The 11,735-nt window shown below is 37.8% G+C and overlaps 2 protein-coding genes and 1 long non-coding RNA gene across 5 annotated transcripts in view; 1 reads left to right on the top strand and 2 right to left on the bottom strand.

The window, feature by feature from the left end:
* The window catches only part of soul4 (heme-binding protein soul4), a 12,551-nt gene extending 9,604 nt beyond the window's left edge, over window positions 1–2,947 (bottom strand). Inside the window, exon 1 of the mRNA XM_057343929.1 lies at window positions 2,836–2,947. The gene's annotated coding sequence lies outside the window, so the exon portion shown is untranslated. The remainder of the gene's footprint in view (window positions 1–2,835) is intronic.
* A 694-nt stretch (window positions 2,948–3,641) lies between these two features.
* Window positions 3,642–4,492, top strand: LOC130560729 (uncharacterized). Its single transcript, XR_008963738.1, has 3 exons — window positions 3,642–3,750; window positions 3,851–3,933; window positions 4,019–4,492. It is a non-coding gene; the product is annotated as an uncharacterized LOC130560729 (long non-coding RNA).
* Window positions 4,493–5,681: 1,189 nt separating this feature from the next.
* klc4 (kinesin light chain 4) overlaps window positions 5,682–11,735 on the bottom strand; it is a 41,153-nt gene continuing 35,099 nt past the window's right edge. For all 3 annotated transcript variants that reach the window (XM_057343608.1, XM_057343607.1, XM_057343609.1), the window contains exons 13-16: window positions 11,549–11,668; window positions 7,034–7,152; window positions 6,631–6,688; window positions 5,682–6,525 (exon numbers count right to left, since the gene is read on the bottom strand). In XM_057343608.1, coding sequence (XP_057199591.1) covers window positions 6,457–6,525; window positions 6,631–6,688; window positions 7,034–7,152; window positions 11,549–11,668 — 366 coding nt within the window. In that variant the 3' untranslated portion in view covers window positions 5,682–6,456. The remainder of the gene's footprint in view (window positions 6,526–6,630; window positions 6,689–7,033; window positions 7,153–11,548; window positions 11,669–11,735) is intronic.

The raw sequence follows: 11,735 nt of genomic DNA, 5'->3' as shown, positions 1-11,735 counted from the left end.
GACGCTGTAGTGCTTCAAAGGGGAGGGGGGGGTGAGCCATTGGTTGCATTTTGCAACCTCACCGCTAGAATTAAATGTAATACACTGGACCTAATAGATATGATCACATTTACAAAACTCTTAAATTTTATTTTTTTGTATTTTAATAAAAGTGTATTTTATTTGTACATCATATTATGTAGATGTTACCACTAATATATATATATATATATATATATATATATATATATATATTAGTGGTGGGACTCGATTAAAAAAAATAATCTAATTAATTAGAGGCTTTGTAATTAATTAATCTCAATTAACCGCATATCAATATTTGACACGAGAAGCGACATTTTCAATTTAAATGGATTTTGGTATATGACTGAATCAATGATAGACACATAAATGAGCTTAAACAACAAAATCGTGTTTATTTTCATCACTGAGTGTTAACATAAAGTGCAATATGAATAAATAATATTATGATTGCATTGTTCACAAGGCACAAACTTAAATTCAAGTTAGCTATATTCAAGCTTTTTCAGGACTTTTGTAAACTTTCTATGTCTTAAACACATTTGTTTTTGTTTATTAAAATAAAAAACAGCACTTAGTACAATACATTCCAGAAAAGTGGAAACCTAACATTGCAAAATTGTTAGAATAATATCCTTGGCATAAAATAAACAGTCCAAAAGTTAAACAAAGTGTCTACCATAAATGGTTTTGAAAAACAACACAGAAACAAAAATGATGGATGAATGACACTGCCTGCTCGAACTAGGAGTGTTGTCTGTGCTAGCTGCAACATGTTTGGCATTGAGGTGGTAGCGGAGGCTGGAAGTGCTCTGGTGATAGGCAAATTCTTTCTTGCACAATTTGCACACAACTGTGCTTTTATCCAGGTTTACACCCGGTAGTTTTTTTAAACTAAAATTTCCGCACACCGAACCCAGCAACGACTTCTCATCGGTTTCCATTTCTCGTGTTGTGTCCTGTGCATCAGTATTACGGGTTTGCCGGGAACTCCTGCAACGAGCAACGTTCCGCACTGTTTGGAGTGCAAAAATAAATTGCGATTAAATGCATTGTTTTTTTTGTCGCGTTATTTTTTCTGTAATTAATTCATCGTAATTAACGCGATAAAGTCCCAGCCCTAATATATATATATATATATATATATATATACATACATGAGACTGGAGCCGCCTGGCAGAAGCCCCTCCCATGACGCGAATTCGCGTCTGTTGTGAAGTGAATTTCACACGCGAATGAAGCGAATTTCACGCACGAATGAGGCGAGTAAACTCAAAATGTTCAAGCGTCCAACTATGCGCGAATAGCACGATTTATTCACGCAAGTCGCGTTTGGTGGGAACGCTCTATTAGAGTTATTATTGGTTCTTAGTCATCTAGTTTCAATGAAAAACCAGGGGACCTCCCAAGTTCATTATTTAAGATCTTATGGGAGGTCGCTTAATTCATGCTTATGGGATCTTCCCAAACCCCAATTCGAACACTGGTCGAATCATTAACTGAATCGAATCAGACGTCAGTGACCACGTTTACATGGACGTCAGTAATCAAATTATTTGCCTTATTCTGAGTAAACTAATATTACGATTAAGGTGTTTACATGAGTTGCTTTAAGAATATACCTTTCATGTTCCCGTTTTACATGTTACACTACATAGTTCGATTAATGGCATACGTCATTACGTCCCTAAGCGACGCCTTCGACGTTCCCTCCATAATTTCAACAAACAGTTCGTCTTCACCATGGTACCACATACAGTTTTTGGTGTTTCATTTATTTTCTAGAATTGTTGGCATCTTTCTTGTTTTCCGTTAGGACCAAAAATGTGCTTTCTTGCTTGAAGCCATGTTGTTTGCCGTAAAACGAAACGGCTGTCCACTGCTGTGCGGGTACCCTGTCGCAAAGTGCCGCGAAAGTTCCTACGCGCCGGTAATAGTGCGATGTACATGTCTATACCGCACTTTGATAATGCGACTAAAATAGGAGTACTCCACCCGTCTTAATTCGATTTGTGTGTACTACGATTATGATTTTAGACGGATTAAGCTAATCAAAAAGCTCTGTTTACATGGTCCATTCTTAATCAGAGTATTGTCTTAATCGTGCTAATATCGGATTATTGTTGTCCATGTAAACGTGGTCAGTGACGTCACATTGAGCTACAGGTTAGACCTGACGCTAAATCAGCAAAAAAAAAACTTTTTACGACAAACTTTTCAATAAGTATCCACTGCGTGTTGCTGTCATATTCTTTGGAAAATCATAATTTCTTTTTGTTAGGAGGTAGCACACACTGCACAATAATACAAAATAAAACATGACTTTATTATAGTGAAAGTGTAGTAAGCCTAGTTATTATTCGTAAAAGATGTACACGCGCACACAGGCCCAGAGGAAACATAAACAACAAAGTGAAAGCAGAAAGCCTGATACACAATAAACACGTGTAACACCACCGTAGGTAGACAACATGATCATTAGAGACAGATTGAAGTGATGTTAGTTGCGCAGCGCGTGACTGCACAATGAGGTCAAACTGTTGTGAGACGCGACAATAAAACACAAGATGAACACAAACACGCTCAGTACAAACCCACACAATCATTACACACACGTAGCCTACAGTACACATACATTGAACATATTCACTCTCGTCACTGCAGACTTTATAAAACATTATTTTCAATGCACACCACATCACAGACGCTTATAAAACATGGATTTGATCACTCGTATAGTGAACACTACTAACCAATATTAATAATCATTGCAAAATGTGATGAAAGTATGATAATAAATGATGACCTACTTACCACAGACACAGCAACAACAGGGCTTCAGCTTCTCGCAGTGAGGATGTGTGTGAGCAGCACAGCGCATGCGCGGAGAAAGGATTCTACATGCGCTGCTCCCCCTCCACATGCTTGCTAACATGGTTTCACACGTGTTTACAGTAGGGGTAAAATCTTTGCGTGTCAGGTGGCACCTGCCACGTGACCCGTCACTCCTGCCTCGCTGCCTGTCGCTGTTTTATGTGCCTGCCTCGGGACCTGTCACTGTTTTATTCACATGTTACACTGCCTGTCGCTGTTTTATTCACTTGTTACACTACCTGTCACTGTTTTATGTGCCTGCCTCGTGACCAGTCACTGTTTTATTCACATGTTACACTGCCTGTCGCTGTTTTATTCACATGTTACACTACCTGTCACTGTTTTATTCACCTGCCTCGTGACCAGTCACTGTTTTATTCACCTGTCACGCAACCCGTCGCAGTTTTATTCACATGTTACACTGCCTGTCACTGTTTTATTCACCTGCCTCGCGACCAGTCACTGTTTTATTCACCTGTCACGCAACCCGTCGCAGTTTTATTCACGTTACACTGCCTGTCACGGTTTTATTCACCTGCCTCGCGACCAGTCACTGTTTTATTCACCTGTCACGCAACCGTCGCAGTTTTATTCGCATGTTACACTGCCTATTATTTGCCTTTTGATACCCTTTCTACAATGACATGTTTGTGCATTTGCTTTATTAATAATGTTTTACATGTTGGCAGACTTCAAATATATAGTACATGTTAGCAGACTAATATATGTACAGTTATTAAAATGATTGCTTTTTAACAGACAGAGGCAATAATAGAAAGAGTGTATGAAGTCACACAACTGGCTAGAGATTCCATGGAGAATACGTCCTACATTCTGGACGTTATGACCCCTGAGGTAAACATAATGATACTGTTAACACTTCTACACAATAAATAGGACAATGGCATTTAATGCACTTTGCACAATTTAAAACTGTCCAATATTTTTCAAAAAGGTAACCCTCATTATTCTCCACAAGACTGAGGGCTTTCACAGGTACCAGGGAGAAATGGCATTACAGTCAAACATTTCTTTGGAGTAAGTCTTCCTTTTCTGTTGTTATTCCTTTCTGGCTAACATATTTATGAAATGCTTATTTAAGTGTACTATTTGCCTTTTACAGGGTGCAATGTACTAATCCACCATGGTTCTAATTGAACGTCAGCAAGAATCTTTTCCCAACCCTTTTTGAGGAGATGGGATTTCATAAATAGGTTTCATGTTACATATGTAAAATGTTATGTAAGACATGTAAAATATTATAGTATCATTGTATGTTACTGCTGTAACAATATAAATAACTTGACTGTAATTTAAAATAAATACACCCTGTGGGGGAAGTTGCTGAGATTCACTGGGGGGACTAAGATAGTCAAACACAATAAATATATATACTTTTTTAAACATTACATGTATATAACATTTGTAATATACTTTTGCTTGCTATTAAAAGTTTTTTTTCCATACTGGCTGTGTACACCACCAAACATGTTGAAATGATATTAAGCACTTTAAACAAATTTTATGTAGTAATTGGTTTTATAATTTTTATCTAATACATTTAGCTTTAAGGAAACCGTATTTATATATCATATTTTAATACAGGAAAGCAGCCCAAAGTGATAAACGCAAGGATGATAACACAGCAAAATAAATAGCATAAACAACATAAAAATAAGACTTTAAACGCTGTGTAAAAAAGCTCTTTAAGAAAATACTATATGGCGCATTCGTTGTCAAAATACAAAAGTGCGCATGCGTGTTATAACATCATCGCGCTACAGGCAGGGACCTTAAGCAGTGACAGGTAGCGAAGCAGGAGTGACTGGTCTCCTGGAAGGCACGTAAAACAGCGACTGGTCGCGATGCAGGCACGTAAAACAGTGACAGGAAGAGAGGCAGGAGTGACGGGTCGCGAGGCAGGTGCCACCTGACACACAAAGATTTTACCCCCTCTCCGTGTTTATAACAGCACACTTGTATCCTGCTGCCTGACTGATATATCGCTGAAAACTGAAGAGCTCACACTTCTATCTGTTACAGCTTTACAGTCTATAAATGATCAATAAACACTGTCCACTGTGCGCGACCACTTGCGGCAACGAACGGAACTGCAACAATAACAACTGATCTCAAACAAACAACAAATCAACACCATGAAGTCACATTGTACTTATTTCTAGATATCGCTTACTGAGTTTTTCTAGTAAATAAGGAATTGTAGATGTGTGTATATTTAAATATGAAAATATGCGTATAAAAGTTAAACTTGAATTTTAATTACTTCTGCTCGAATCTCTTTGTGCACGTGTGACAAAGGTGATCACTTTTAGGCGATAGTAGTTACTCGAACTTAACCATTGAGATTATTTATCAAACACAAGTAGGCTACACATAACTTACAGTAAGTCATGTGTCTGGGCGATATAATTATTTCCAGAAACCCAAATAGACTAACCCAAGGTGTTGAATATTCTCAACATAGAGAGAAAAGAGAAGGGGAAGAAAAATCAAACATGCAAAGGCCATTTGTCACCAGTTAACATGAATAATCATTGCAAATGTTGGGTAAAGCTTATGGCAGTAGACCAACAAAGCCAGTTTTCCCAGTAAGTTTCTCAAAAGATTTTTACTGGCCATGCAGCATTGAAATGTGCCATCCCTTTAAAATTGGATAATCATCGTTAAACATTTTCCTTAATGGAAAATTTGGGTTTGGATTTTTATTTTATACCTAATAATAACATCTGAAAAGCTTAGGAAAGAGATGTTTATTGTATGTTTGCTTTCACATATATATTCCCGTTTGAAAACAAAAGCAAAACACATTGAAATGCAGATTTAATCATTGTACTCATATGTTTTATTTCAAGTGAACAAACAATCAAGAGACAAATAAAAGTGTCTAGTAATTGCCCAGCGATTCATTTTTCTAATAAAGGTAGAAATAATCCACAAAGTAAATTGACATATTCCATATATATTTGAGATGTTAATGCACAATATAGCCTACATTTGAAATTAAAAAGGGCTTCATTTCAAACAGAAGTAGAAATGATAAATGACAAACAATCACAAGTTATAAATGAATATAGAAAATGAACAGGTGAATCTCATACAAAAACGAACACCTGTAAAATCTTTCATTATCAGACCCCCATGAAATCTGTGACGATCATCTGTGTGACAATTCAAATCTGCACATAATCCTTCCCAAAACAGTTTAACCAATGGCCATGATGACATTCCAGTGTTTTCAACATGATATATTGTGTTGTGGTGAAGGGTAAGTTACACGTTGTGTTTAGAAAAGAAGTTCATATGACTGATTTGTAATGTAAATCTCTGTCAGTCAGTTCTCAAATCAGTAGTCGAGATTGATTTCACACAGTGGATCTATTGATAGGCAGCTGCTTTTAAATAAAAAAAACAAAATAACCCAGTGTTTGCTTGGATTGGACTGTAATTTCTGCTAAACATTTAAAGCTTTGTTAAACAAACAGGTGTCTGGTGCTTGTGTGATTCATAGGTGCTGTTAAATCACATGCATTTGGTGTTCTTTTATTTCTCTGTGTTTTTGTAAAGCTCCACCGTGCTTGAGCTTAGAGTTCTGCTGTTTCTCAATGAACCCTGTGACAACACAAGAAAAACATAGCGTGTTCATTCAACTCTTTCATCTTAATCATCAGGAATTATCCAGAAGAAATCGATTTAATTCACAGCTCCTGTTTTTACCTGAAATGAGTCATCCTGTGTGCTGTTCAGATAGCCAAGAGACGCAGCCCGCTTCATGCTGTCACAAATGAACATGAAACATTAAACCTTTACACATCTTTATCCAGCATCAGTCCTGCTTCTCTTCATGATCTCCTGACATTTATTCTACAACATCAATATATAGCAACATAACCTTATCATGATGATGAATTAAATTATTGGATTACAATATCTCTTCTCTCTCTTTAAAAGAAGTTGATCCATAACAAGTCATTATATTGATGACTTGCCATCATACAAAAACATCAGAATCAAGCAGTCAGAATATTGTCTAAGCAAAACCACATTCATTCATGTGTTTATGTGTTTACGGACTTCGGATGTAATGACATTGATTATAAATATTCATGATCAGTCTTACTTTGTGTTGCGAGGTTCAGGTGGCATAGTTCCTTGGATTTTCTTCACCAAAATCTCACTGCTCCTCCGAAGAACTTCCCTGAGTTTAATAAAAGAGCCGCTTCGCCTCAGCGTTCCATCCTGAACACATGCACACACACACGTTACTACAGCAGCCATTTACAGACACATGAATAATATGCCCGACACGGTCCAAAAACCATTCACTCTTCCAACCACAAGAGAGAGACACATCCCCCAGCTAGCACACGTACGTCTGTAGGACATCTGCTAAAGATTTTAGAAAGAGCAGTTTTCCATCCATTCTAAATCATAAACATCTTACAGCTGTCAATATGACATCTGACAGCACACATCTCAGAGACATATTGCAGATGAGCAAACAATCCAAAACACACTTCTTGCAGACATCAAATAGACATCTCCCAGATGTGTGGTATCAGGGATCTCTTGAATATTACCTCACTTCCTATCAGCCATTTCCTGTTTGAACTGTATAACCCGCATGCTGCTTTACCATATCAATGCAAACTAAACTTTAATGCTAGTTTCACCTGCTTGACTGAGTGCTTTGTCATTGTGTCATGGATAAACTCAAGTGAGTAGGTTTTCAGCCTGTCCTTTGGATTCATTTTTCTGGATTGTTGTGGTTTTGTTGTATAATTTGTTTTATTATATAGATTGTTTTATTATTATACGTTACTGCGCTAAAATACTGCTGTATCCAGCACAGAGGCGCATGTTTGTTTTATTGTTTATATGCTAAACAAATCAGTTCAGCTTATGCCAATCTTTCCTTACTGAAATAATAAATCTTAAAGGTAATGAATCTTAAAGGTCCAGTGTGTAATTTATTGGAGGATCTACTGACATGAATGCAATTTAATATATCGTACATAGTAAAAAAAATAAACATGGGGGGGGGGGGTGCGGGAACACGTGAGTCCAAGGGTGGCAGTTCACAGGGCTTGGGCCTGGGGGAAACAGTCTTAGTCCTTGACAAGGGGACTCAAGAGTGCAGCTTAGGGCAAATACAAGAGGACAGATGCGACACCATGTCGAGTGCAGACAAAATAACAAAAATGGACAAGGCAGGGTAATCACACAGGCAGGGTAAGGCAGTACAACACGAAGGGTAATCCAAAAGGAAGGGTACATATAAGGCCACGAATAATTGACACGACACGACTGCAAACAAGGAAAGAATATCTAATACTGGGAACAAGGCAGATCCACAGATAGCAAGACGAAACAAGCAGTACGAACGAGCACAGGACAATAGACACAAGGGCATCTTAAAGGGTAACTAACAAGAGAGATAACAATGGGCAGGTGTGGGTAATGAGACATAGACGGGAAGCTAAACGAGAGAACGAGAGGGGCGGGGCCATAGACGAGACCGGAGAGAGCGCATGTTATGTCATGATCACAATAACATGTCTCTCTCTCCACACAAAACAAGAGGCTCTGTCATGATTCTGCCACTAGATCAAGAAAAGCAAGACAAGATGGGACAGAACCATGACAGCCCAGGGCTGGGTTTCCTGAAACCTTCTTAACGCTACGTCATTCTTAATGCAGTGGAGCGTCACTAAACTCTGCCTACTCGCAGTGAGTTGTGGGTAATATCAGCCGTTAGAGTGTGCATCATTCTGCACTTCCAATTTCTACCGGAAGTAGTCGACCATCCGGGAATCTTTGGAATACTATTTTCAACATACTACGATTTGGGACATACTAATTCTACTTTCATATACTATTAGGACGGATAGTATACGGATTGGAATGCTGGGCTACTGATAGAAGCCTGATGAGTTGAGATTAAGGAGAAATCTAAAACATTTTGGGAGTGGGTTCCCGCCCCGAGGACTGGATTTGGAATCTTCTGATGTAATGTAGAAGTTATATGTATGACCGTATGTGACATCATACATGATCTTTAGATCAGTATCAGAAAATCACAGTGACATGGCTGCTGATATCTCACAGACATCTTTTCTCATGCCTGTCAAGACACATAACTGATGTCTGTAAAGCCTCTTGTGTGAGAGAGCCTAATGAAAATAAGAAACTTCAGTTGGCATTTTGCAAAATCATGTAATTAATGGCATTATGAGACTGAATGAAATCACAGTATATTTCCATACAGATGCACACATTTTGATGACAACACTGCAGATTAACAGTTAATTTAATTGTATACTGTAAGAATTCATGAACAATAGCAACATCTCACAGTATTGATAAAGCCAAAGATAAAATAAAATGTTGTCAAGTGAATCTGATGAGAATAATTAACTTTAACTATTATTATTGGATATCACAGTTATGAGAATCTAAAAATCTCTTAAATGTTTTAAATCTTAGGTCTTCAAGTTACTAAAAGCATCCTGGAGTAAAAGAACGACAGACACTAAAGATATTCTTGCTTTATACTTTTATATTTTAAACATTAGCTCTCTTGAGATGGCGCTTCATTCGATTCGCAACATTATAGAGGAATCAAATATTATGTGTATATATATATAAATATATATATATATTCCCTGGGGTTGTATATTACAGATAATAAATGTCACAGCAGGTGGTGATGTTTTAGTGTTATGATGTGAACAGTCAGTGTGTAGAATAGACACAGAGAACACAGAGAACAGAAAAACAAGCAAACAGTTGAGAGCAGAACAACCATCAGCAACTGAGAGAGAGAGTCATTCTGAAATAATCATATCCCATCAGAGACAACACATGATGATTCGTTTAGATCTGAGAAGCAGACGATGATGCGGGAGATGAGCAGAGATTTTAAGTCTGAGACAGAGATACAAATGAGACAGAAAACACACAGATGAGACACATGTAAATTAAGCCATGAAAAGTCATGCAGCTCTGGAGTTACACACAAAAACCTTTTACATTGATGACATCCAGTTTAACACTGTGTTATCTGTTCCCTGAGATGTAACACTAGCACCGCCAGAGTTCGCTGTATACTTAAAAATTTTACCCATGCACATGAATATTGTTTTGATATGGCTAAAAAACTTTTTTTTACAAAGTAATGTCTGGAAGACATGATTATTTTTAGTCATCAACTATGTTTTTGTGCTGTTGTTTAATGTTCAAAGCTAATGTAAGAAAATCACGTTTCTTAGCGGTATAATAATTGATGCAACGACAAACTTAAGCGCACAATTTCACCTAGATAATTATTAATTTGTTTAGTTATATCATTTATAAGTCAGACAAGAGAACAAAACATTGGGTAATCATAAAATATAAAGGCATGAGGTAAATTTTACCCGACGGCCCCGCTTTTAAAAATTGTTTTATACTAACAATTTTTTAACAACAGGGGATTGTAAATAACACAATTTTAGTAAAAGTCAATGACTGGAAGACTTGGATATGTTATTGAAAATCTGTTATGTACATTTGAAAAACCCTGTGACGGTTCTAGTGTTAAAGCAAATAACTTCAACACTTCTAGAGCTGAGAAACAGGAACAGCTGAAATACATGTGGAATGGATTGGAGATGAACTGAAGTTGCATTATTAAACATAAGAAATGTTATGTTTCACTCAGGCAGAATAACCACAGGGTACCAATGCAGATGTCTCCACACAACTTTGTCTTCTTTCTCTACATTTAAAAAAAAATCTATTGAAGTGCACTTCATCAAAAAAATTCATCAAAACGTTAAAGGTGCAGTTTGTAAAAACCGCCGCTAGAGGGCACACGATCAAAACAACAACAATGCCGTAGCTTGATGAAGTGAAGAAGCGTGGAATGATGGGATCTGTTGTCTTCAACCCCACCACTGATGGCCATCAATCAGACGGGAACGAGAAATCATGTTAGCGGATGAGGTAAAGCTTTATAAATGTTGAGAATAATTGTGGTCCATAAATAAGTGACTGCTCAAAAAAGCTAGTGGCTTGCTAGACGCTAGACACTACTTCCGCATTTGTCCAAGATACTGTTGTCATGCGGTTTCTACGTCAGTAAAGGCGGTAAAAAATGGGAACGTGGATATGACGCCATTGACAGGCGACTGCACAGCCCGGTGTCACTGTTTAGAATGGCGATTTTCTCACGAATTACAAGTAGTTGGAAACATTTGAGATATTTTAAGTACTAAGCTGAACAAAATATAAACACTGGCCTAGTGGTTTTGGGATATTTTACTGCAAAATTGTTACAAACTGCACCTTTAAGCTCCTCTCCCCCTCTCAACAACAACTCTTCACCACATGACGTCAGCAACAAAAAAGAGGTAGGACTATACTGACTGTCCAATGGCCATGCATTTTTAGCCCTCCCTTGCAGGCCCAACTTACAACAAACCAATCAAAAAGGGAAAAGCAAAATTAAGCCCACCCTACATTTTGTTTTCAAATTTCAGAAGCCGTTTCACTCGGATAAACGTCACGATACAGAAAAGAAGTCATCGCAACTTCCGTTTCATGGTGACTTTAATCAATATTATGTGACGTTCAATCCAGTCGAACCACGTACCGCATTCCACTCGACACTGCCCTCGTCCCCGGCCTCACCGCTGCAGTCATACTTGATGCTGGAGAGAGAAGATGAGCTTTTCCTTCTGTCTCCATCTCTCTGAACGTCCACTGACGCTCCCTGACACGAACACACAGACTGCTTTAGGTTTCCCAGCATGCAACAGTGCACAGATGACTTCTTTATA

Source organism: Triplophysa rosa, linkage group LG10, assembly GCF_024868665.1.
Source record: "Triplophysa rosa linkage group LG10, Trosa_1v2, whole genome shotgun sequence".
In the NCBI taxonomy this organism is placed as follows: Eukaryota; Metazoa; Chordata; class Actinopteri; order Cypriniformes; family Nemacheilidae; genus Triplophysa; species Triplophysa rosa.
This window is presented reverse-complemented; position numbering and strand designations above follow the sequence as displayed.